The 27,255-nt window shown below is 45.2% G+C and overlaps 3 protein-coding genes across 6 annotated transcripts; 1 reads left to right on the top strand and 2 right to left on the bottom strand.

Annotated features, from left to right (window-relative positions):
- The first annotated feature begins 2,830 nt into the window (after positions 1–2,830).
- Positions 2,831–7,051, top strand: LOC103990548 (reticulon-like protein B11). 4 transcript variants are annotated; one of them, XR_010514901.1, is made up of 6 exons: positions 2,831–3,102; positions 3,203–3,383; positions 3,466–3,782; positions 3,890–4,060; positions 6,488–6,584; positions 6,709–7,051. XR_010514901.1 is itself a non-coding variant. In XM_018829330.2 (6 exons), the coding sequence occupies exons 1-5, from the start codon at positions 2,982–2,984 to the stop codon at positions 4,045–4,047; spliced, it is 672 nt and encodes a 223-aa protein (XP_018684875.2). In that variant the 5' UTR covers positions 2,833–2,981; the 3' UTR covers positions 4,048–4,060; positions 6,709–7,051. The 4 variants fall into 4 exon arrangements, 3 of the variants coding, with proteins under 3 accessions (XP_065047073.1, XP_065047074.1, XP_018684875.2); XM_018829330.2 differs by lacking the exon at positions 6,488–6,584 and having other exon boundaries at positions 2,833–3,102; positions 3,466–3,607; positions 3,713–3,782; XM_065191001.1 differs by lacking the exon at positions 6,488–6,584.
- Positions 7,052–9,950: 2,899 nt separating this feature from the next.
- Positions 9,951–11,868, bottom strand: LOC135678327 (cyclin-D3-2-like). The gene is made up of 3 exons (XM_065191000.1): positions 10,871–11,868; positions 10,640–10,779; positions 9,951–10,560 (listed from the first exon to the last, which is right to left on the bottom strand). Exons 1-3 carry the CDS (start codon positions 11,619–11,621, stop codon positions 10,270–10,272), a joined length of 1,182 nt encoding a protein of 393 aa, XP_065047072.1. The 5' UTR covers positions 11,622–11,868; the 3' UTR covers positions 9,951–10,269.
- A 659-nt stretch (positions 11,869–12,527) lies between these two features.
- Positions 12,528–27,046, bottom strand: LOC135678326 (polyadenylate-binding protein 2-like). Its single transcript, XM_065190998.1, has 9 exons — positions 26,475–27,046; positions 15,744–15,862; positions 14,947–15,603; positions 14,777–14,854; positions 14,607–14,696; positions 14,194–14,328; positions 13,387–13,569; positions 13,087–13,278; positions 12,528–12,985 (listed from the first exon to the last, which is right to left on the bottom strand). Exons 1-9 carry the CDS (start codon positions 26,710–26,712, stop codon positions 12,740–12,742), a joined length of 1,938 nt encoding a protein of 645 aa, XP_065047070.1. The 5' UTR covers positions 26,713–27,046; the 3' UTR covers positions 12,528–12,739.
- Positions 27,047–27,255: the final 209 nt, after the last annotated feature.

The following is a 27,255-nucleotide window of genomic DNA, read 5'->3' as shown; positions in this document are numbered from 1 at the left end:
AAATTAGCTTAAAACTTGTGTTCCACGGTCGAGGAATAAAAGCTTGATGTTTCAACCTACCCGTTTAAAATCTCCCTCATTCCAGGTATTGTAAAACTCGGACCCACAACATGATTCCCAATCACGAGTTAGGTAGCGGTGTTCTGCCGGGGTCAGGCAATTACAATCCCAGCCGGATATTTAGCCACAGGCAATGCATATGCATCATATGAAAATAGTCAACGGTCACACTAAGATATTTTAGGGAGACTTCTTGGAAAATCCTCTTTTTTTTTATTTTTCCGAAAAACGTTTCACATTTTCAAAATTTTTTTAATACCTAAAATACTTTCGCCACTTACCTTCTTTATATATATATATATATATATATATATATATATATATATATATATATATATATATATATATATATATACACACACACAGATTGATAGGGTGAATTAGTTCAGTTATAATTTTTTTAGTGATATCAATAAATATTTTATAATAAAATTAATATATAGGATATTATAATATTATGAAATTGTGTTATAATATTTTATTCAATATTATTAAATTTAAAATATTATATTATAGTTTTTTAATATTATCAAAAACATTAGAACATAGTGTAAAAATACCGTAAACATAATGCTTTTATAAAATTTGTATAGCATAGTACAAAAATATTATAACTAGTCCACACGAAAAAAAAGAAAAAAAATATTCCATGTATTTTGTAAATAAAAAAAAGGAGATAGTGTTGATAATTTTGGAATTGAGGATGCTTTGCAGAAAAAATAAAAAAAGATGAGTTTTTTTCTGAAAATTTATTCTTCTTTTTATCGAAATGCTATTTGTGATCATATTTAAAATAATTATATTATTGAGTATCTTCTTCAACCTCTTAGGAAATTCCAGACGGCTCTAGATTTTAAATTGTTTATCCAATCCTTGGAATGTTTTTTGCTCCTTTAATATAAGACTTACAAAGAAATGAAAAGATAATTAAAAAACTTGGTGTAACGGAGAAGAGAGAAAAAAAAAACAAATCAATCGAGGAAAATAACAAATATATTATAAATAATTATAGCCTTAATTTGATCATCGATAATTATAAGTAATTATGATTTCGTGTAATTCAATGTAAGGTACAATAGTCTGAAGGATATGTATACTATTTAACGTATGTATGGGTTATTGCTCCGGAAATTATTTGGTTTAAGTATATTTTTTATACATGATTAATTAATATTAATTAATATTAATTATAATTACTGATGATTTACCTACTCATAGTGAGGTTTAATCCATTTAACAGAAGTATGATCTCGTCCAATATTACTTTCCAACGGATGCACGTACTTAGAATTCTTAATCAAAGCGATAGGTTTGTTAATAGATTATTTATAAATATTCTTCTAAAAATTTGAAGAATTTTTCGGGCTAATTATAATTATACGTTACTCCTTTAGTTACATCTTTTTAATATTTTAGTCGTTAGATTTAAAAAAATTACATTCAATCCCTATAGCTATATTTATAAAAGTAAAACATATAACTTTATTTATCATAATTTTATCAATTTTACTAACAGAAGTACGAAAATAATGGATAAAAATAATTGATCTCAATGTCTCAATTACCTTTTCGATGGTGACAAATGATGATACTGCTTGGGGCATGGATAACTATTATACATGAGGAGAGAGAGAATGATGACAGGACGTGAGAGAAGAAGAAAAAGATAATACAAATACTGACGCTCTACGTCTGCATCGTCTTTGCTCGACAACTACGTTAGTGTTGACACAAATACAAAGCAACGAAAGAGCGACGATTTGTTGCGAGCTGACGTAGTCTTCCTTTGTTAGGACTATGACATGTTCGTTCATGGCGCTAATTTCCTCATGGTTTATAACATCCGCTAGGTCATCTATGCTATTTGCCACTCCTTCAATGTTGGCTATCATGTCTTTGACATAAGTCCACGATGAGTCCACCCCCTTTGCATTTCTTATGATCCCAAATCTTACTGCCTCCCCTTTACACTCTATGGTCTCATCATTCTCTAACTTTTGCTTCTCCACTTCTAAGTCTATAATGATAGCTCGACAAAAAAGCTCATAAATCCTTGGTGGATCGCTATAAAATGATGATGTAGGGTGGTTGAGAGGTGAAAGTCATCCTGCTGGGTTAGAGCTAGAGGATGGGGTTACGAAGCAATACTGACATAATTGTTGAGCTACGTTGATGTAGTTGTTGAGCTGCATCGATGCATATGCAAAGTGTTTGCATCTATGTCGTCTTCTTCCTTTTATCTTTATACCTCAACTTTTATCGTAATTTTTACTATTCATCTACAACAACTATACGTGGTCCTCGATAACATAATTGTCTGTAAGTATCGAAAATATAATTAAAATATTAAAATTATTGTTTTATTTATTATTTTAATATTTTTATCAATAATATCCATAACGTTAGGATAAATAAAATTAGATATTTCACTTACATTTTAATATAAATTTTATAAATCAATGGATCCTAACGAGTTTTAACTATAAGTCAAACATATGCTGTTCCAACTATAAGTCAACATATGCTTTGATACTCATCCCCATCATTTGGTGCTGCCGTCCTTTGTTTCTACGAATTGGGGAGGATCCGTTTCATGACGGTGTGCTCACTCACGCAGGGAACAGGTTCTGCACATGGCTAAGAGACACCATGGGCCCACAATCCCGTCGCTGGGCACACTTACGCCACCACTCCACGCCAGTTGAGAGCCTGAACCCTGACTCGGTCGTCAGAGGCGAGCGTCACCCACGCATAGAAATCGCATCGTCGCCGAGGGCAACTTAGACGACGAGCAACGGATTCCGAAGAGAGCGACGAGAGGGAGAGGGAGAGAGAGAGAGGAGATTCCATTCGCAGCTCTCGTTTCAATTCTTCTCCACTGTTACAAGCCGAACTCAAAAACCCTAGAAGAAGCCATCCCGATGGCCGCCGTGCAAGATCTCGACCTCCCGTTAGCTCCGGATGCGCCTCCATCCGCCGCCTCCTTGCCCCCTTCCGGCCGGACTCGGCGATCTGTGCACCATGCCCTCGGCGGCGGCGCTGGTATTGCCTTTCGCCCCCCACCCCCACTGCCCTAGGATTTCGCATCGCTGCTTCGCTCTGCTGCCTTCTTTTCATCTATGGATGTTATTGCTTCGTCCAGTCGCCGATGTGCTTCTATGGAGGCACAGGAACGCGGCGGTTCTCATGGCGGTCGGTGCCACGACGGTGTGGTTCCTCTTCGAGCGGGCCGGTTACAGCTTCTTGTCCGTCTTTGCGAACGCCATCCTCCTTCTCGTGCTCATCCTCTTCTTCTGGGCCAAATCTGCCTTGCTCCTCAACAGGTTTGCTGTCGATATCCGGTTTGTTCCAAATCTTCTTGGGATGACTTCCTTGCTAAGTCGTGCAAATTCTTCAAACCCTCAGACCTCTTCCGCCCCTTCCTAATCTCGAGATTTCGGATGAGGTAGTAGGTAAGGCTGCCGACAGGGCTCGGGTGTGGATCAATCGGGTCTTGGCAATTGGGCACGACATAACCATCCGGAGAGATAGGAAGGTTTTCCTTCAGGTGCTCCTCTTGCACTTCATTAGATGTTCTAGGCTCGGTTTAAATGTCGCTTGTTTGACTTGCCTTTATGATCTGGTGATTCCTATGCTCTATCTCATCTCAAAGGTCATTTTGGTTCTGTGGTTCATCGCCTACATTGGGAGACTGTTCAACTTCCTTACCCTTGTTTACATAGGTTAGTTTTGCAGAACTAGTTTCGATAAAGGGGAGGATGGTTTAGGTGAATTATCTTCTTTTGTATTCTATTGGTGCATTAGTATAAAAGAATTTATCATGTTGCAGGAGTCCTTCTGTCTAGCACACTTCCTGCTTTGTATGACAAGTATCAAGATCATGTTGATGAAAAGTTTGGTGTGGCACATGATGCGGTCATGAAGCAGTACGTGAGCATCTTAAGCCGAATACAGGCACAACCAACCAAAGAAAAGAAGACTCAATAACAGAATCACTGCTGTATGTACTGAGATATCAACATTTAATTTGTAGGATCTCACTCTAGATATATTGCATGAATAAAGTTCATGAGTTAGGTGCCGTCATGCTAAGACAACAAATTGATCCTGAATCAGAAAAATCAATGATGTTTGACTTTGGCCTAAATAATTTAAACTTGAAAGAAAATTATTGCTGTTCCTGAAACCATCTTCATTTTTTTATACATTGGTCTACTGTCAAATTCAGATCTTTTTCTCTTATGATCATTTTAGGTGGATGGCTTATTAATTAATATGTGTTTGATTGTGTTTTCATTGACTTTATATCTTATTGGCTGATTGCTTCTTGTCTTCATGTCTATCTATAAACGTATACATTCATACGTACACTTGATGTGAATATATGGCATCTGCGTATGGAGAGATAGGGTTAGTATTGTGGTTGTATATCCCATGTTGTCTATACTATAATAAGCATGTTTGTGGCCTTTGATGTGACCTAACATTCCTGGAATGAATCTGCAGCCATCACATGTATTGTTAGATGCTAATGCTACATGCTTTAAATTTGCACATGTGCTTTTTCCGTTTGAGGTCTGGCATTGCAATTCAGTTTCCCAGATTGTGATTTTTTTAGCACCTTTCTAACCACTGTCTGCCTTAGTTGGAGTGACACAAGCCATAAAGTTCACAAAGTAATATGTCTACCTTAGGTTAAAAATAAAAAAATAATTCAGCTGCCAGGCCTTGATGCTAATTCTTTCAGCAAATGGGACCTCACTCTGCCATGCCAGCTGCCACATCAATAGTGAGGCGGAAGCTCCTGAACAAGCTGTTGAACAGCCTGTTTACTTGGCTGCTCAATTGCCAGTAGTGTGACTTTAGTTAAACATGGAAAGAAGCAAGCTGATTTATAACTGGAATGAAGCAAGCTGATTTACAACTGGAATGAAGCACCACTGGTCCATATACATGTTGAACAGCCTGAACAAGCTGTTTACTTGAGGCGGAAGCTCCTGAACAAGCTGTTGAACAGCCTGTTTACTTGGCTGCTCAATTGCCAGTGGTGTGACTTTAGTTAAACATGGAAAGAAGCAAGCTGATTTATAACTGGAATGAAGCAAGCTGATTTACAACTGGAATGAAGCACCACTGGTCCTATACATGTTGGACTATAATGAAATTCTATAATTTCCTATGGTTGGTAGATCATCTGCAAGAACTTAGTTTGGTAAGAAATGGTCCATATTCTTGCTGAACTAGTTATTATTTTAGTTACAAATGGTCCATATTCTGGTTGAACTAGTTATTAGTTTCCTATAGTCGTAGATTAGATCATCTGCTAGAACTTAGTTTGGTTACAAATGGTCCTATAGTTGTAAATCATCTGCAAGTTATTAGATTCTGTCACACAGATGCATACTCCCTTTGGTTTTTCAACTCTGCATTCTTCCATTTGCTTGACATCATAAATATGAGTCTATAATCCTCAAATTCTCATCATCCACATTTAAGAGAGAATATATCATCCATGATATGGCAATAGTAGAGGGCGTGGCTTCATAATTAGGTTGCTCCTTTTGATGTGGTGACAGAATTTGGGACAGTCTTGTTCTTGGATAGTAGTGCTATGTTGGTTGATGCTCAAATTGGTATAGTATATGGAGAATAGAGGGCATCAAGGGAAAGAGACCATATAATATAGAGAGGAAGAGAAAAAGATGTCTCATGGTCGGGACACAGGAAAGAGGGGTGAGTGTGTGGGTGTGTGTTGGTTGAGGTAACACTAAGTTTTACTTATTGCTCTTGAGTGATGCACTGCTCTTTTGGTGCCTTCCTAGTTTCAGTCTTTATGGTTCCATAACAAGCCAAAGCACACTAGTTTCCACCAAAATAGGCTAAGCTAGTGTCTTTTGGTTGATGTATGCTGGTCCTCATGCTAAATTGGCCACAGACTCCCTGCTGAAATTGCGGTCCTGAATAGTCAATATCACCATTCTCTCTTTGAACTGGTTGTACCACTAGAAAGGAAGATGCTTGCGGTATTGATATGGTTGTTGATCATCTCAAAGAACATACCATAAAGTGCTTCAAAATTTTTGCTGTGTCTTGAAATTGCTGGATGAACCTTTTTCCTCTTTTCTGTTCCCAGTCAATATTGGCTATTTAGAAGATACTCGGGGATGTAATGGCTGTCATTTGGATTAATTGCTATGCATTCATATAAGATTCTGAGCCTAGTCAAGATTAGACTGTACATCTGATTTAGTGAATTATTGGATATCTGAGAGGTAGGTGATATTGTGTGCCTTCTCTGAAATATTTCAATGTCATTACTAACTTTGTTTGCTTGCATTTGTCATATATTTCTTTTTTTGCACTTTTTTTTTTTCCGAAATTGGGATCATTGTTGAATATTGCTATCTCGCATTTTTTTTTTTTTTAGATTCCGGTCCAATCTTTTGCATGACATGCATCAAATCCATTTGGAAGCCTACTTAAATGACAATGTTTGGCGTGTCTGCTAAAATGAAGATCTGGTGGTAAACGTTGTTGCTTGTCGATGCAAATCACAGTGTCGAGTTGCCTTTTGATGATACTGAGTTTTGGACTGATAATTATATTAACATATTAACTGAATCATCCTGCTTGCATTGTGTACCCCAGGCATCCATATGCATCGGCAACCATTCCTATCAGCACACTACCATCACCTGTGTTTATGGACGTCAATATTAATGAACCAATTTATGGTATTTTCTGGTGGAGCTCTTGTTATAGTCTTTTCTGGTATGTTGATCAAGTTGACTGTGAACTAAAATGCCTTCTCAGTAAGCTGTGTTAAAATATTTCGTGTTAGAGCCATCTATGTCGTGGGATGTTTGATAAATTCTTCAATTTTAGAGCAATCGAATGGAGGCATGAACGTGTGTGCTTGTCTTCAATACACACTCTGAATGTATCAGTCTCATTCTTAAGTTAAATTCATCCCCACCTTTCACATGTTGCATATCGCTGCAGAATTACAATGTCTTTCCTGAGACAATAAAAATAGTATTAAAATGTGACATCAATGTGAAGGACAATAACGAAGGCATATTATGCTACTTGTTGTTACAAGAGATTTGGTACAAAAAAATGGATTGGTAGATCCTCCATGCTGCACCATTCACTGATCGATGACTTGGTTTGGAGGTCAACAAAAACCCTGCAAAACACAAGTCCTCTGGAGGTGGAAGAGCCTTCACAGGTATGTCAGCACAAACACATTGTGTATGCTACTGCTTCTACTATGTGCTAGAATGTATATCAACTGTTTGATGTTTCTTAAGATCTGCTTAAGTGAGGAGAAGGTAGATAACATGGGTCGGGCATGTCAAATCTTGGTATGCTTTCCCCACTAAAGTTTGATTTAACATCAGATTAAGATTGTCAAGATGTTTATACACTGTTAGGTTTAAGATCATCCATCGCTTTAGGTTCTTGCTCAAGTTTGTTTCCATGTGCCTGCTGTCACAAGAGTTTTCTGCTAAGCTGTTATAGTCGAACTTTGGAAGTGAAGACAATGTGATGTTTCCATGCAGTGGCGGGGAGCTTGATGATTGAGGAGGTAATTCCTAAGCATTTCATGACATGTTTGTCAAACCATGTGATGATAGATAGATCTTAGTCTAGTCTCTTGTTAATCTTTCTTTTCTTCTTTTTCAGATGAGAACATGATGGTCCACAGTGGAGTTTGTTGTCAGAGGGTCACATTTGTGAGGCTTATTTGACAAAATGGTGGCCCGAGTGTGCACCAGTCGGGACCTTCTATAAAGCCTTCCAACTACCCTTGCAGTTCCATTCATCCAACCAAGATAAGAACAAAGTTTGGGATCAATCATTTGTCTCTCAGCCTAAAATTCAAAGCTCGTATTCATGAGGAAGCAATCATATCTTCCCCCAGGAGTCATGCAAGGCATGCAAACTGGCTCAGAGCAGGGTTCAGAACCCCATCCACATGCACCAAGTGCTGCTGGTGCGGAGAGAGAGAGAGAGAGAGAGATCACTGCTGCTCTGATGGAGCTCACGAAAGGCCTATGACCAGCTCATTTATGAACAGTGTTGTTGGAATGGGACAGCAGAGGGAGTACATACAAGTCGTCAGGACACATTAAGGCTTTCTCTCCTACTCTGGAAGGTTGCCAACAGTCGCATTATTTGATATTGAATGAGATTTCCTCGGAGTCTGCGGTGGTGCAATTATCTGTGGCAGCCATGGAGGTAACAGTATCCACTCTTGGCTCAAAACCCGTGAACAAGATGAGCCAACAACCCCATCATCATCATCATCATCATCTCATCGCCATAAATTGGGCTCCGGAGACATCTCGAAGCTGTGGGGAATTACACACCTGTCTATGGGCATTTACTCTTGCAAAGTGAAGGTATATAATTTAAAGTTTCTGTCAGTTTCTTGTCTTTTTTTCTTATATTGAGATTTGTCGTACAGTCGTTAGATCTTTTATTTGAGTTGGTATAAACATATTTTATGCATAATTTAATATGATAAACTAAGAGTATGGAAGACCAAGTCAAAAGAAAAAAAAAAGTGTTGGTCATGATATCATTCCATAATAATTGTGTGGGGTATAGGTTGATCTTTTGATGCTTTGTGAGGCCAAAAAGAAAGTCCACACCTTGGAAAAGAAGACGAGTGAAGCTTTTAAAGAAACCTGGAAGAGCCCTCTCAATTCAAAGACCACTACTATTACTACTACTTCACAGCTCGATTCCCCCATTGGACTTGGTTGCTGCAGATCTTTCCCTTCTTGAATCCACCCTTACTTTTTGTCTTCTCAACTTTGATCAGACTTTTTGTGGATGACTGTCTTCTTGTCTCCGATGCCTCCTCACATCATTTTTTTATAATGTAGCAAAGCTTCGATGTTTGGCACACATTTCACAGCTATGTGCATCGTATTCTTGCAGGGTTGGTCGTGGATTACCCGCTTCATCCCATCTTCATCCCAAGATTGCAGGGTTGTCAAGGAGGTGGTCTCACGATTATGTATGCAGAAAGCCCACAGAGATGGTGACTGCAGAGAGAACAGAAAGCAATCCCGGTTGTGCAGGCTACTGCGGACTCCACTCGCCCTTTCACATCCCATCATCTACTGTGGAGGAGGACGAGATGGTTTGGGCTAGTGGCCGTCGTTCATCTCCCTTTTTCGTCTCGGTAGGAGCTAAAGCTAAGAACGCAAGGACACAGGACTCAAGGGCACACTCATTGGTCCTTGGCTCCCTCACCATCCCCTCGCCTCTTTTCCATTAGAGGTCTATGGATGACCTAACAACGGAACAAAGGTGGCTTTTAAGTTTTACCTAATCCAGAGATGAATCCTTGCCGCAAAGGAAGGTGATGTGCGTGCCTTGGAACGAGCGAGGAAAAGTTGAAGCAAAAGCATCACATGCAGGAGGACCGGTGGGTGTCCGTCCTCTTGTAAGTCCAGAATACTGCTGCTTGATGGCTAAGAGCCTTTAACCTCTCATCAAGGTCAAAGCTTATGAAAGAAGACCAACCAAATCCTTCCTAGAGGAGAGATCCTGTTGTACTCCTTGTTGGTCGAAATCCCACTCCCAAAGTCCTTCCCCGTTCTCCCTCTACCCATCTCTCTCTAGTGAGCACAGCCGAGCTGTAAGCACTAGGCACGCATGGGCTGGCCTAGTGGACACTGACAGGTCTCTCTCTCTCTCTCTCTCGTGATGTAATCCCATTCCGAGTCCCTCCTCTATCTTAGCCTCTGTTTAAGTCTCCTATCCATCAAACCTTGCACCGAGAGCTGGATGCTACTCAGCCCATCGGTGTTTGTTACTGCATGGTAGAGACATGAGGAGCAAACTTCATAACTGTTCCAAGATGCTGGCACTCGAAGGAAGAGGAAGGCAATGCATTAATGAGAGAACAGAAAGGACATGAGCTAGCTAGATGAACAGTAGGGAACAACTACAGAAGTGCAATAGTTTCTTCTCCATGTAATTTAAAAGGCGAAAAGAACAATGCCACCCATCTCTGCCTCCTTTTTCTGCGATCAGACGTTCTTTTTCAGAACTCTCTCCACCTTCTTCAATTGCTTCCATTGGCAACCAAAACTGCTCCCTGGAGCTCCCAGCCATGGCCTCCTCGATGGCAGAGATGGAAGGCAGTCTGCTTCTGCGATCCATTGCCGTAACTTTTATTGATACTACTTAGATTGAAACAGATTCCACACCGTCAACAACGAAGGACTTGGTGGTGGTGTTGCCACTGGGTCTCTTGAAGGGAGGAGCCGCCCCGGGAGAGGACGGGGGGGGTGACGGCGGCCACGCTGCCCATGAGTCACATGGACTCCCGCAGCTGAAGCAGGATCCGATCACCCCGCTGGGACTTCGTGGCGATGAACAGTAACAGGAAGCGGAAGAGGAATGCTTGCGCTTGTGGCCGACAACGCCGGCGCGCACTGACTCCACGAGTAGCTGATAGCATTCTTCCACCTTTTCCTACAGAATGCTTCACCCGATTAGCATCAGTGCATTGAATGAGACCGATACAAGGAAGAAGGAAACAAAAAGATCGAACCTTTGGGGCGTTGAGAAGGGCAACGAGGTGGTGGATTCCTTGAGAATCTACAGCTGCGACGTCTCCGTCAACGGGCACCGTAGCCCGGAGCAGCGCAGCCGATGCCCAGACTGATGCAGGATATTGGACCCATCTCCTATCTTTTCGACGCACAAAGCAGGGTTTTAAGGACATGGTGGCATGAAGAGATCGAAACCTTCATGTAAAGCTCGCATTTTGACGACAACCTACCGGCTATTACGGAGAGAAGAGCCGCTTCGCTCCTCCTCACCACCGTTTGGATTCGGACGGCAATGGCGGTAGCCGGGGAGTCGGCGTTTTCGGCCTTTGAGAAGAGCCGAGGGAGGACGTGGTGGATGAAGGAGAGGGGGGTGACCGGATTCATCCTCCAGCCGAGGGCGGAGAGCACCAGAAGCTCCATCCGCCTGATGGTCTTGGACTCGAACACGAACTCGCCTTCATCCTCCTCCGCCGCCTCCGGCGTCGCGGGCACCTGTAGGTCGAGCACGAAAGGGTCGCGCGTCTCCTCCATCTTCGCCGCCAACGAAAGGCACGCCATGGCGGCAAGCCGGCCCATCCACGGCTTGCCGTCCCGGAGCCGGAGCAGCCCGCCGCCCGCGGCGCAGGAGAGGAAGCACCGGTCGAGGTAGTTAACGGCGAGCACCGCCGTGAGGGCGGAGAAGGCGTAGGTAGCTGCGGCGCGCGCGATCCACTCCGCCGCGGCTTTCCTCGCCGACGGCAAGTAGGAGTCGTCGCCGCGGCCGTGAGGGACGAGGTCGCCCAAAGCCTCCCCTTCTTTGGCCGCGAGGGCGCAGAGCACCTCCGCCCACGCCTCCTCGTCCTCAGCCTCCGCCGCCAAGAGGACGTAGCGCTCGGTCTCACGGTCGTCTGCAAGTGGCAGCACCGACTCTAGTCGCTCATCTTCTAACTCCAAGTTGTCTTCTTGGCAGTAGAGATGATCCAAAAGCGACAGAAGAGCCATTCTTCTTCTGCTACAAACCGGAAGGCTCTGTTCATGATACTAAAACGCTACAGTAGGATGAACAGGAGAAGAAGAAGAGGAGGGAAGAGGAGAGAGAGTGGAGGCGCAGTTGGCGGTGGCTCCGTGGCTCCTCTTCTCCATGCTTCTCTGATATCTGTTCTACTAGTTTGTCTCAACGATCTGTCTTCCGTTCTCGAGATGGGGAGAATGAGTCTTGGGTGTGCAGTGGAGGTGGTGATATAAAGGGGGGGCTTGATTGGTGGGGTTTCACCGCGCCATTTGGCTATTGCTTGCTTGCTTGCTTTGCGGTCTTTGGTGTGTGGCTCTTTAATTTCACAGCCTCGCTTTTGGCATCATGCGTTTAATTTCAAAACAAGTTAAAGAAAAAGGAGGCGAAGGGAAAGAAAGCAGCAGCAGCAGAAACTTTTTACTTGTTTTGTTTGTCCTCCTACACTTGCACGAGATAAACAAAGGCGTTAAAGCCGCTAACCCATCGAACATGACATTGCAGATGAGTATTATAACTTGTACCCAAGTGAAGAAGTCCATCGCTCTAGTGAGTGATGTAACTCGTATCAAACAAGCCGCTAAAGTCTTATACAGCGTGATTGCATCGTATCGTTTTAAGAGGGGCTTCCTGAGTTTACTTGATATGATTTATATTAGGGGAATCATACCTTCACTCTGATTCTTTTCTTATTAACGTTCGTTCCTTTTGCATCTTCAAAATTATTAATTTTTTATTTAAAAAAATTATAGAGAAAAGATTGACCTTCATATCTAAAACGTGATTTGTGTCATTATTAATTAGGTGTTGCTCTCTTCCAACTTTAGTAGCATATTACTCTTCTTTTAAGTCTCTCTCTCTCTCTCTCTCCTCAGCCTAGGGTTCGGAAAAAGCAAAGCTAGAAAAGATTGGGAGTTGATTCCCACCGAGGAGTCTCAAATAAAAGAGCAGATTCACAAAGGAGTCTCGTTAAGTAGCAAACCACGAACAGGTCAACGAAACCAAAAACCAAGTCCATCATCTCTATCGTAAAGTCAATCCCACTCAAAACTCTGCCTAAGCACAAACTCAGATCCACCCGAGGAGTCAGAACTGTGTGGATCAGCTCAGCTCAAGAGACCACATCATTCAGTGTCAGGGCGGCCAACCTATCGGTGGGCGAAACCACCTGGTGGTGCTGCTGAGCGACACTCCTCAAAACCTCCATAGCCTCCGCTACTTTGGCCTTCAAAGCCTCGGGGGATTCCAGCAGATGCAACACTTCAGTTTGGTCCATCTCAAGGAGCATGCCAGTTACCTTTGCCGAGTAGTCATGCTCTAGCTGATCCACAAGTGGGTATAGACTCTCCCCCAGCATCTGCAGGAAGGGAAAAGAAGAATAATAGACGAACCCAAAACACACAATTACTTCCATCATCTATCTGATGGTGCAAACTCCTCAAGACTGGTACGCCGTACCGTTCTCTGCTGCTCCAGTGTTGCATTTGCCAGAGCTGAAGTCAATTCTCCAATAGGAACAGTGGGCTGAGGCATCCCACCACCCATGTCGTATGGGAGAGAGAACATACCGCCATGAATACCAGACACAGGAACCTCCGGCATGCCGCGGCCAGGTGGGTAGCGGTAGGGACGTCCGCCCCTTGGGAGCATCTGCAGCATTCACATGCCATCATGGGCTTTTGCATGCATCATAACCAGACAGCGGCTTTGGAACCGAGTAAACAGCATACTCAACACAAGAAAAGGAGTCACACCCACCTGCTGCTGAATCATTTGCATGGGGTGCTGCTGCGTCTGCTGCACCGGACCACCTCCTCCTGCACGTCTACTCCCAGGGCGTTGAACCTGCTGCTGACCTTGTTGAGCCATCTGCATATAGAAATTGGGGAAGGGTCCAGGTCTCATCCCAGGAACAAGTGGCTGCTGGAATCCAAATGCAGGCTGTAACAACAAAGTAGTCATTGGAACACAGATATCATCAACTCTGTCATGCAATGGAATCCATGGATGGTTCTTAGAATAAAAACATTGCTCAGAATAAGCTTCGAGCAAGATATAAAAAAAATTTGTATAGATAGTAACAGAACATACTAGTTTGATCATTTAATTGAAAGAAACACAAGAAGATAGAGAAGATGGCAACTGTTTAGTCAATTGTGGGCACAAGGTCCTGAGCAAATCAAACTGCAACTCTATCAAGTTTTCGAGGAAAACAATGACAGCACAACCTGAACAGTCAAAAACTGGCACAAAACCTCATTCAGTTCTAAAGGGTCCTCAACCCAACCAATTCAGATTATAAATTAATTCTGATATTAGTCTGAAAACCAAATCCAATTACTAATTTGATTTAATAGGGAGTTATATAAAAAGATTAGAAATTGTACTCCACTATGTAGATCTTTTAATATTGGTATACAGCACATTAATAGAAAAAAGAAGACACTGGTTTGACTACATAATAATCACTACTATACATGAATTTCTGGCAATACATGAAATTATAGTATAGCATTCCATTAAAAAGCACGCAGTTTAATTTTGTTTAGATAATAGGTGCGCTACCTGAGGAGGAACAAGTGCTGGTGGTTGACCATAGAAAAGTGGTTGTCCTAATCCAGGACCACCAGGAGGATATAATGGAACACGAGGAGCAACTGAAGGTGGCATTGCCACAGGACGCATTTGTGAAAACTGAGCCTGACAAACAAATATACAGGTAATCAGCAAAAGCAACCACACAAATTGTGTCACCATATGAAAGGTATCACAAAAATGTACAAGGAAAGATGCACTGGAACATGCATACTGCTAGAGCGAACTCTGTTATCATTATATAAACATTTTTATTGATATAAAAGCATGACACTCTTTCTTTGTCCTGATATAATTAAACAAGTCTTTGTTGTTGTTTGCTGCTTAACCAAAGTAACACTAGTCTCCAAGCATATAGTTCACAATGATTCAAAAAATTGTACCTGCAGTCTTGCTCTCCTATCTTCTTTGCGTTGTGCAGGAGCAACATAAAGAGGTTTATTGCCAATCATCTTGCCATTCATCTCCGAGAGCTATATCAATTTAAATGGCATATCAACAAACAGATTGCAATAACCAGCAGTGAAAATACAACTTTGAGATTTCAACTTACAGCTCGAGATGCATCTTCAGGAGACTGAAAAGCAACAAATGCAGATCCCTTACTCGCACCATTCTTGTCACGCATAATCTATAAAATATTTTAACTACATGAATCAATAACTAGCAATTATAGTATATTAAGAGAAGAAATATTTTAAACTAAACAAATCTAAAAAGAACCTTGCAAGAAGCAATTGCCCCAAACCCAGAGAATAGGTCCCTCAGATTATCATCCCCAATGCTATCATCCAAATTCTTCAAGTATAAGTTAACCCCTTGAGATTTTTCAGTGGCCTCTTGCTTACTCTGTTCAAATCTCTCTTTTAGTTCCTGTTCTCTTTCAGATTTTTTTTGTGCTTTTCCAACATACCATTCCTTATCATCAAATTTCTTCCCATCAAGTTCCTGAACAGCCTGAGCAGCATCGTCAGGATTCTCAAAATTGACAAAGCCAAAGCATTTCGATTTTCCATCTCCCTCCCTCATTACGATACAGCTAGTGATATTTCCAAATTCACCAAAAACTTCTTGTAAAGTATCCTCTGTCATTGATTCCGAGAGATTTTTTACAAAAACATTATTAAATTTTGTGTTGCCTGCAGCATTCTCTCTTTCTTGTTTGCGAACAAAGGGCCCAACAAAAACTTTCTTATCATTCAATAGCATGCCATTTAGCTTCTCAATTGCATTTTGTGCTGCCTCCTCTTGTTCAAACTGAACAAAGCCATAGCCCTTTGACGCACCTGATGCATCTGTTGCAACTTTGCAAGAAAGAATGTTCCCGAATGCAGAAAATGTATCATACAGTGCTTTGTTGTCTATAGACTTGTCCAAATTCTGTAGAAAACCATACACAAAAGTCAAAAGACACAGAAATATGAATGCACAAGTAATAACTACTGGAGCATATAAAAATCATAAAAATTCCACTCACAAATTCATGTTTCAATGAACCAAAAGTAAACTGAGTATTATACCTTAATAAATATGTTGGCAGTCCCACTTCTACGTGTGCTGGGGTCACGATTTGAAATCATTATCCGAATAGTCTTTCCATTAAGAGGTGTAAAATTAAGCACTTCTATTGCCCTTGCCGCTGCCAAAAGAAAAACCACAGTTCAAGAGAGCAATGCATGATTTTCTTCAGACACAACATATGCACTTCAACTTTTTGCTTACGCAAGTAGGCATAGCTATAGAAAACACAGTATATCTGAAATATTCATTTTTCTACTGGAACAAATGATTTGTTGCACATGCAAAAAACCAATATCTAACGACTAATGAAGTTGCAGAAAAATATGCTTTCATAAGGGGTGTTCAAACCGGTTTGAACCGAAGCTTTAAGGGTCGAACTGAACCACACCATTTTGTTGGTTCAATTAAAGTAAGGTAGTCAGAATTGGAACCAATTCGGATCTACCTACCAAACCAATTCACAACCAGTTAATCAGATTCAATTAACCGATTTATAATTTCAAATAATTTTAAAATATACATATTTCAAATAAACCGATTCAATTCTATTGAACCAAATCAGAATCTTGTTCTAATTGGGCGACATAACAAGATTTATAAAATTGAGCTCATGTCATTTATAAAATTGAGCCTTTAGGCCGATTTGATTAATCAATTTGAACTAGTTAAGGGCTTAGGACAGTGAACTCAACCGTATTGATATCTTATAAATTAAAATTGGTTTGGTTCAATTTTAATCAACCGGTTAAAATCATGCCTCACATTACACAGGTCCAAATCATCACATAACTTCCACAAGCTCATCCTTTAACTTCCAGATCCTGTTAAAATCTCTTCTCTATGTACCCAAGGAACATCTTGTCATTATCTTTAAGGTCAAAAAGACAGCTAGGCATGCCGAGATGAATGTGTGAACAGTGGATGAACATTTGTATTTTATGATGATAATTAATGGAGAAATGAATAAATTATTGTTGCTGATAACACAATAATGCAATAACTACTTATCCACCACTCTTCAATGGTTTCATAGTACAAGCTCCACAAATATGAATTCGATGACTCCTTTAAAACTGCATGAAGCCACAACATCATATAGAACAAAGCCTCTAACAAGTAGTTCATAATTTTTCATCAGGCTGCTTGTATGCAACAGCAAAGTAATGAGGTCATTTTATTTTCCTTATTTTTTAAAAAAAAGAATTTTAGAATGGAAATTGACTGAGCTAAGATCATTGACACTTTATCAATGTTTTCAAAGAAAAACCAAATCCACAAAAAGGATCTCTTAGAGAGTTGGTTACACCATATAGGCAAGTTGCAGCACTCCATATGCATACGTGTTTATATGGCAAAACTTCGTCTCTGGTTGGTTAACCATTGTAAAATCTAGTTAGAGTAGCACAAACTAATCAATCGCAACTCATTCACTAAAACAAAAGCTACTCCTCACCTACCAAACACAAGATGTCATAATCTTTGCAACCTAAAGGTGCATTCAGACCAAACAGCAATAGAAAAAGAATACAAACAATCAGAACCTAAACAGAATGCTAGAATCTAAGCAAGCCAATCATGCTTACATCAACAGAATGTGCATTGTTAGGGGAAAGAGTGTCATGGCCGATGCCTGAGCGCTAGGTGGCCAACACTTCGACGCTAGGTGGCCAACACCTCGACGTCAATTTGGCGCCAAGTGATCGAGACTTCGACAATTGTTTTAAAAAGAGCTAGGCGCCAAGGTCTCAAAACACCCAAGGCACTCGGCGCTCACCAATGCGAAGCGAGGCATTCCAAAATATAAGAATATAAAAAAATATATATTATAATTAATAAATATGATTAAAAAAAAAAAAAAAAAAAGGTCACATCATATTGAAATCACATAGCCAACTTGAAATATATATTACAAGGTGTAATTCTTTGACTATTATGCTTGAGTTTACTAATAATTTGAGCTCAATCCCATTTGATAGGATCATTTCTGACCCAAATCTAGAACCGAATGAGTCAATTGGCATCTTGACGCAATGAAATTAGAACAAGAGTGCTATTTATTGCGATTTAATACTTAGTGTGCTACATAGTCTACTTAACAGCACACTAATTGCTTCTCACATCCTTCACGCATCACGTCTTCAAAACCTTATCTTTTCGTCTTCCAACGAGATCACTTCTGCCCTCCCATCCCGCCTTCAAAACTCTAGCTTTGTGCCTTCTAACAAGATCACATCTTTTGCCCACCCATCCGTTGCCGAGCAGAGATCGATTTTCCATCGTCGAGCACTGATCAATTCTGTATTATTTACCTTCAGGTCAATGCCCCTTCTTTTGGCCTGGACCCCTTTCTCTTCAAATCTCATCATTTCTCTTCCAATTTCTTGTGCTATGCCACTTTCACTTGAGTGCACGCCCGAGGCGCTCGACGCTTGGGCTCAGGTGGGCGCCCAAGTGACGCATCAATGAATCGCATCACCTGGAGGTTGTGCGAGGCACTCGGGCCTCACCACGCCTCACCCAAGCGACTATTAAAACATTGACTTCAGCACCTGATAGCCTGGCACCCTAATTCCAAGAGGCCAACTCTTTGGTATTATGTGGTTGATGCCTCAACACCAAGTGATAGATGCCTCGGGGCCATGTAGCAAGCGTCCTAATGCTAGGTAGCCAACCCCGACGCCAGGTGGCTGACACCTCCATGCCAACATTAGGTGGTCTAGTCCAGTCAACCAATTAATATTCCCTCATCGTCTATCCCGAACTCGGAACTCGACGCAGAGTGACAACGTTTGGGCCCAAGATCAATGCATCGCATTCCCCATGAGTAGCGTATAACATGAAAACGATTTCTGAAGGCCACTATAAAAAGGGCCCAACAAGTACATCCCAAACAAGGACATTATCACCCAGGACAACCAAAATCTGACCAAACACATGTATAGATCTAAAATGGAGTTCAAAAACGATAGTGCAATGTCAATACAATCTAAATGTAAGGTGATGAGGATAGTAATTATGATAAGACTCGGTTGACGTCAACCGACGCCTCACGCCTCGATCGGCGCGACTGCACTCGGTCAACCGAACCGGAACACCGGCCGAGGCGCATTAATGCCTGCTCAGGCGCGGTTCTTCACGCCACGCCAGCGCCCATGTCAGACACTATCAGCCTGCCTCCTGCAGGCGGGCACATCAAACAGCAGTAAGCTTCCCTATAAATACCCTCTCGTTCATTAGAGAAGGGGGGGTCACACATACAAACACTTCTCCTTCATACAAAAATCCCCTCCACATCCACTGACTTGATTGTCGGAGGGGTCGGGCCGAGCTTCCGACCCGACCTTTGTGCAGGTGCGAAGCCGAAGGTCCCCACTGGACGCGCAAGCGAGGAGTTCTTGCCCGGAGGAAACGACGACCTCGTCTCGACCGACCGTCGTGATCGGCCACTGAGAGACCTCGAGAAGACGCTACGCGAGATCCCCGTCATTCTGACCCCTGACCAAGTCACGTCGGCCCCGAGGTCACGGTATAAAGTTGTTTACACTAACAGATTGGCGCTAGAGGAAGGGCCCGGAATGTCGAGTGATCACCCGAGTGGCTCAGATGAGCCCACGACTGAGAGGTCACACTCGACCGAAGCCTCGGGGGAACATCCCCCGCACGGAGACCATCGTGACGAACACCCCGCCACGACCTCCGAACGATATTGGCGAATATTCAATGACCCGGGCTTGTCGCCGCCCGACGGCGCCCTAGCCGACTCATCGCCCGTGTCACCCGAGGCCTTTCAGGACCTCGCCCGTCAAGTCCGAGCTTTGATGGAAATGGTGCAAACCATTATCCCACTCGTTTCTCATCCGGCGCACCCGCCCGCGATCGAACCACTGCGACAACGCAATGACACGGACTTAGCTGGTTTTGCCTAAGTCGTGTGGCACCCTTGTGTGTCCATCCGCAAAGGTCAGCCTCCCCGAAGCCTCCCATTGTCCCTTAGGACCAACAAAAGAGAGAACGGGTTAAAGAGAACGCCTCAATCGGGATCCACAAGCAAACATGTCCGAAAAACACTTCATAGACAATGCAAATTACAAACAGACTTTACAAGCTCTGAACAGTGGCACAACAAAGGGTAAAATGGTCCATTACAGACCGAAAAGCTCTCGCACGTGTCCACATGACACAACCTTTATTTACAAGCCTAAAGAGGCCACCAACCCAACTAAAATGGGACTTATAAGCCTTCGGCTACCCCTCTACACGCTGTACAAGGCATGAACATGCCAACAGACACGGACAGATATAAGCATTACATCAAACATCCTGTTTCAAAGTTTGTCCGTGACATTCTCCCCCACTTATCCCTTCGACGTCCTCGTCGAAGCCTTTGTGAACACTGCAACTCTTCGCCTTTGCTGAGTCTTCAATCTTCTGCTCTAGCTGCAATGCGCCTCCTGGCTCCCAGCTGCTCTCCGCTGCTGTTTCTGAGTAGTCGAACCTTTGATCCGCCATGCTGCTTCAACTCGCCAATGACTCTGACTCTGGTTTGGGGTTGGCTGAGTTGTATTGATCCCCGTTGATTCCTACGGATCCACCAAATGAAGGAAAAGACCATCCTTACTGCGCCAGTCTCTCAAAATTTCCACATGCTACTTGAACTGGGTGGATGCTTGTTGGAGCTTTAACGAGCATCGCATCGTAAACTTCTGAAGTTTTGGGTCCTTCCTCCACAAAATCTGCTCATTGACTCTTCTTTCGGTTAGTTGTCACATCCAAGTAGGTTCGCATCACTTCCGCTTTCGATTGGCATTTCGTTAGGAAATGAAGCGAACAATTTACTCTCAGTAGCACTGATCACCGTCGGTGAGGATTTGACAACTATTGTCTTCCATTATCTTCGAAGGGTCTTTGAACTTGTGCAGGGCTCCTCTGCTGGATAGATAAGAGAATTGGGGTACTCGGTTTCGCCCATTCTCTTAAGAGTTGAGAAGGCAAAGGTTACTTGACTTCGCCCGCCTCCTCGAGGTTGTACTTCATGCATCGAGCTAGTTACTGGCCTTCGCCTGCTCTTTGCTCACACTTCTGAAGCACTTGAAGTGTTTGCACTCCTTGCGTTGAGTTAGTTACTGTGATTCACCTTCTCAATGCCATCGAACTTCTGGAATGCGGGAAGTTTTCACCCCAACTTGGAGTAATTCGCTGATAGATGAGGTCGCCTCTGGGATTGTACCGTCTTCTCCATCAACCCTGCCGCCTACTCCACTGAGTAGCAAAGGTACAGCACCGCGTACTGCCTGCTTCGTTCCTTGGTCATGCACTCTTGCATGACCCGAAGTCCTTCACTTACGGCTATCTTGATGAGAAACTTGTTGACACCGGTCTTATGAAGTTTCTTGGCCTCTGCCCTTCAGCCTTGTCTCGGTACTTGGAGATTGCCTCTGCATGCTCCACCTCCTCGGCCCCTTTCACGACCAAGCGCTCTCCCTCCGTGAGAGCAAGGGATCAATGACTTTCACGGAAGTCCCGCCTCTGCGGTACCATGGCGCTGCTATGCCCATGACCCTACTATCCATCTGCTCGAATCTGTATCCCTTTTCTTCACGATCAGTAGATATGTCTCCGTGGCACTCCTCTGAGTCCACCTCCATTCTGACTGATGCTTGATTTTGGGTAGCTAAGTCCCTCTGGACTCGTCGTCGCTTCCTCGCCCCTTTCGACCTCCTGCTTCAACACCTCTGTGTTCTCCAAGCAGGTAACTTGGTCGATGGAAAGACAAACTACAACTCCCATGCATGGCCTCTGCCATCACATTGTAGGGTTTGCACCGATTCTGTTCTCCTTAGCTTCCTTGGTAGCAACGTTCGCTTACTCGACCTTGTCCCCTGACTTGTCGGGCTCCCTTAAGCGAATATGAGCTCTGGAGTAGTCCAACTCTCCAGCTGCTTCGATCATACCTCTGCATGATCAAGTTCCTCCCATGGAAATCACTGGTACTTGCATTCGAACTTTTCCCTTGGAGGAACCTAGCCCCCATATGCTGATGACCAAGGCTTTCATCCGAAGCAAAATTCGATGCACACACGGAAGACCCGCCTCTGCGGTACCATGGCCTTCACTCCTTGAATCCATAGCCCTTCTTGCCGTCATGTTGTTCACCGAAGTGGAGCTCCCAGTAGCTCCCGATCATACCTTCATATGATCTCATCCCTCACGGGACTCAGTCGTGTGTATCGCATTGCCACGAACTGTTCCACCACGATCCGCTGCACCATGTCGCCTCCTGATGACATCTCCATTGCATTCTGATCCTTGTGGAATAAACTCGAATTGTGAACCCTCCATGTGTGGCCTCTGCCAATACATCGCAGGGTCTCCTCCACCTTCGATTTTGTTCGCTCCTTTGACAATCGACCTTCATCCACCCACTCTTGGGTCACACCTAGATGAAGCACCGCTCTAGGACAGTCCGTCGCCTAGTAGCTCCCGAAGTCCACCAACTTCACTATAATTTGTGCACTATTGTCTGGATCCTGGGCCTCTGCCCCTACCTGCACAATCTTCGCTGCGCACCGCTTCCTTCATAGCAACTCGAATGGCAACACTGTGGCATATTTTTCAAGAGCACCCGCCTCTGCGTCCTCTTGCCCCGTGCTAAGGCCCTTCTGAACCCAACTTCGCCTCCGCAAATTGAGTCGCCTTAGTTCCTCCATCAAATGCTTCTCCGAGTTAAGGTGCATGTGCCGCGAAGCTCCCTTCGTCTTTGGCACCATGCAAGATGAGTCCGCTCCGTCAGAAAGGACCCATGGAACAACATGATCCTACTCTTGCCTCTGCAAGAGTTCATGTCCTTGACCTCTGTCTAAGGAAAGCACTGTGCCTCTGCTCCATGTTCCAACTTCTATGCTGGCTCCCTTCATGCGGCTTGAGTACTTCGCCAAGTTACACCCAAGTTGCTCCGCTCCTCGTTTTTGCATTGAGTCGATGGTGGCCCTCGCGCCCACCATTCCACGGGTCAACCCTCCCTTGAGTTCGATCTCCACATCGACTCTAAGTGTGCCTTCATTTAAGTTGCTTTAGGTCGCTCCCCCACTTGATCTCGCAATGCATCCACCAATGCATTCTCTCAAGCGAGATCATGCGACGACTCTTCGCCGCTTGCTCAGTCCATCGAGCTTCGTGGAGTTGTTGTTTGTTGAGGTACTCCTCAACATATGAGGTCTGTCTCACATGATTCTCCCTCTGGAGAGCCGGGACTTATCCCTCCTGGATAACTGTCCCATTGGAGCAACATCTCTCTTCGTTTCGGAGACCACCATCCCCTTGGGACTACTCCGATCTGCTGAACAAACTGTGCATTGTTCTGCCTCCTGCAAACGCACTTGTTAGATTGCACCTCCCCGTCAATACAGCCCCCGCTGCGCCCCTCAAGGCCTAGCAACATGCTGAACTCGTTGCACACTTCAGCCTCCTACGGACGTATCCTTCACATGCCGAAAAGAAAGTTTCAATGCTCCATGGCGCCGAGTCTCGATCGCCTTGGGATGGCCACGAACATTCCGTCGTCCGCATACAAGCCCATGCATGAGTACCAAATTCTTCGAGTTAGCAATTCCCCTCACCTCTGTGAGCTTTGTATAACTCTTTTGGTCATTGAGCAACTCATTCCACCTTACATGGTCTCATTCTTGCCAAGCGCCTCGCTTGCCTAGAGCACCATCAAGTATAGTTGTCAACGTTGAGCCGTAGCTCAAACTCAGCCATCCCAACCTTTGTGCGCTCCGCATTCTTCCAAGCTTGCCTGTTCTCGTGGTGCCTCTTGCGCGAAGGGTTGGCCATTCCTCTGAATGCCAATGGTAGATGCCCGCTCCTCTGAGCGACTCTTTTCCCTACATCTCCATGCCAGTTTTCCCTCGAACGGTCGCGCGTTGCTGACTGCCCTCAACGCAGCCCCGCTAGGTCCCCCACGTTTGCATGTCAAGTGTTTCTATGAGTGCTTGTCCCGCTCTGATACCATATGACACAGACTTAGCTGGTTTTGCCTAAGTCGTGTGGCACCCTTGCGTGTCCATCCACAAAGGTCAGCCTCCCCGAAACCTCCCATTGTCCCTTAGGACCAACAAAAGAGAGAACGGGTTAAAGAGAACGCCTCAATCGGGATCCACAAGCAAACATGTTCGAAAAACACTTCATAGACAATGCAAATTACAAACAGACTTTACAAGCTCTGAACAGTGGCACAACAAAGGGTAAAATGGTCCATTACAGACCGAAAAGCTCTCGCACGTGTCCACATGACACAACATTTATTTACAAGCCTAAAGAGGCCACCAACCCAACTAAAATGGGACTTATAAGCCTTCGACTGCCCCTCTACACGCTGTACAAGGCATGAACATGCCAACAGACACGGACAGATATAAGCATTACATCAAACATCCTGTTTCAAAGTTTGTCCGTGACAGCAAGGCGCCCGTTCGGGCCCACTTGACACCACCGGAACCCCCCACTTCGCCTCGGGTCCGACCGGCCTCGCTCGGGGATCCAGTGAAGACAAACCCAAGCGACCGCTCGGAACCTAAGGTGCTCTCTTCGGACTCCCTGCGGGCCCAGTTGCGCTTCGTCAGCCAACGACTCGAAGAGGTGCAGGAAGAGGTTCGCAGGTCCAAGGGAGAGCCCGGGGAGAACGCACACCAAGGGTCTCCCTTCTCACCCGAGATACGGGACCTGACAATCCCCCCGGACTTCCAACTCCCCCCTTTGGACGCTTACCATGGCTCCACCGACCCAGCGGACCATGTAGCTGCTTTTCGCGCCCAAATGGCGCTATACGGAACCTCTGATGCCATGATGTGCAAAGCGTTTCCTACCACTCTGAGAGGGTCGGCCCACGCGTGGTATGGCGGCTTGGAGACCGGAACGATCGCTTCCTTCGACCAGCTCGCCAATGACTTCGAGCTCCACTTCATAGCCTATGCACGACCAAAGCCCTCCGCGGCATTGCTCCTCGGACTTAAACAAAGGGAGGATGAGCCCCTGTCACACTTTGTGGATCGCTTTGCAACGCAAATCCGGGGCTTGCCGGACACTCACCCCTCTCTGTTAGTGCAGGCGTTTGTGATAGGCCTGCGACCTTCCAAATTCCTCTGGTCCCTCGCGGAGCGACCTCCCACTACGGTGCCAGAGATGCTCCAGCGGGCTAACCGGTACATCGCAGCCGAGGCCTGGGCAACTGTGAGGAGAATGGACGACCTCTGACCACGGGCTCCATAAGAGAGGCCAAGCACTTGCGGTGGCTACCCGATGTAGTCCTCATGAAAAGAAATCTAAGCCCTGCCTCAGTCTCTTCTGAGCGAAGGTTCAGTATCTACCTGACCCCCTCTCGGCTCGCGATTGGCCCCAGCTTAAACCCCTCTGACTCTACACGGCTCGGCCGTAGACTACTTGAGTCTACCTCAGCGCGGCCTGCCCGCCTGAGTTGTGTCCCTCGGCCCGAGCCACTTGCCTCGGCCGTAGACTGCCGAGGCCCCCTCAGGGCGGCCTTCCCGTCCGAACCTCATCACTCGGTCGCATGACGCTCGAGACCACGCCTGCGCGGCTAGCCTGCCTGCGTCGTGCTACTCGGCCGCATGACGCTCGAGACCACACCTGTGCGGTCTGCCCGCCTGCGTCGTGTTCATCGACCGCATGATGCCCGAGACCACACCTGCGCGGCCTGCCCGCCTGCGTCGTGCTCCTCGACCCCATGCTCCCCGAGACACACTTGCGTGACCTGCCCACCTGCGTCGTGCTCCTCGGCTCCATGTTCCCGAGACACACCAGCGCAGCCAGCCCGCCTGCGTCGTGCTCCTCGGCCCCATGCTCCCCGAGACACACCTGCGCGGCTAGCCCGCTTGCGTCGTGCTCCTCGACGTCATTTTCCCCGAGATCATGCCTTCGTGGCCAGCCCGTCTGAAAGCTTAAGTCATGCCTCGGACTCCCGTTACAACATCCGACGCATAGCTTCTTTCCGGAGGGGAATATGATGAGGATAGTAATTATGATAAGACTCGACTGACGTCAGCCGATGCCTCACGCCTCGATCGGCGCAACTGCACTCGGTCGACCGAACCGAAACATCGGTTGAAGCGCATTAACGCCTGCTCAGGCGCGGTTCTTCACGCCACGCCAACGCTCATGTCAGACACTATCAGCCTGCCTCCTGCAGGTGGGCACATCAAACAGCAGTAAGCTTCCCTATAAATACCCTCTCGTTCATCAGAGAAGGGGGGGTCACACATACAAACACTTCTCCTTCGTACAAAAATACCCTCCACATCCACTGACTTGATCGTCGGAGGGGTCGGGCCGAGCTTCCGACCCGACCTTTGTGCAGGTGCAAAGCCGAAGGTCCCCACTGGACGCGCAGGCGAGGAATTCTTGCCCGGAGGAAACGACGACCTCGTCCCGACCGACCGCCGTGATCGGCCACTAAGAGACCTCGAGAAGATGCTGCGCGAGATCACCGTCATTCGGACCCCTGACCAAGCCGCGTCGGCCCCGAGGCCACGGCATAAAGTTGTTTACACTAACATAAGGTGTTGACTCGCAAACGATCGAACTGCTATATATAAATTCGTCACAGGAACAAATATGCCGTTTGATAAAGCAAACGTTAGGGTGCAATGACCCAAAACAAATAAACAAAATGGACGCATACCAACGAGCTAAAGAAGGGAGCGAACAGTTCAACGTACCATCCGCCGGATCGTTGTAGTTGACGTAGGCGTAACCGAGGGAGCGGCGAGTGCTGATATCGCGGCATACACGGACCGACACCACCTGCCCGATCTGGCTAAAAATATCATACAGCTGCGCGTCAGTCACGCCCGAGTCCAAGTCCCCGACGTACAAGGACGTCGATGGGAACTGGACCCCACCACCGCCCGCCGCCGGGCCAGAGACCGCCTGGGGCTGAAGCTGGATCTGCGCCATCTCACCCTCTGGATCTGGACAACAGCGAAAACCCTAGCTTCCGGCTCTTCTAAGAACCCTAATCGATCAAGAACAAAAACAACAACAATAAACAAAGAAAGATTCCGTTTGATTGATAAAAAGGAACGGAGACCCGATGATTAATCGATAGATAGATAGGCACAACAGGTTTCTCGATTAGGGTTTCTGTTTTTTTTGGGGGGGGGGGGATAAATTTTCTAGGGAAATTTTGGCAGTCCTTGATATGGTTTGGAGATGGAGAAAGACAAGATATGAAGAGAGAGAGAGAAAAGAATTAGGAGGGCAGCCTCCAAAACTGCACCGCACCGGCATCGTGGCGGCCGCACGGGGTTTTAAATAGCAAGGGCGACACAAACCCTAATCAGAATGAAGCGGCGCTCTCCGCCGTCGGATGAGGCGCGACCCGAGGTGACGTCGTCGGTGGGGCGTGGGGTCGTTACGTGTCCGAGCCGCAGGGTCGGAGTTACGACTCGAGCTGTAACGCGTGGAGGGGTCGGGCGAAACCGGATCGCACGTATGACA

Source organism: Musa acuminata, chromosome BXJ1-7 (genome assembly GCF_036884655.1).
Source record: "Musa acuminata AAA Group cultivar baxijiao chromosome BXJ1-7, Cavendish_Baxijiao_AAA, whole genome shotgun sequence".
NCBI classification, from domain to species: Eukaryota; Viridiplantae; Streptophyta; class Magnoliopsida; order Zingiberales; family Musaceae; genus Musa; species Musa acuminata.
The sequence above is the reverse complement of the archived record's forward strand: the minus strand, read 5'-3'. Positions and strand labels throughout refer to the sequence as shown.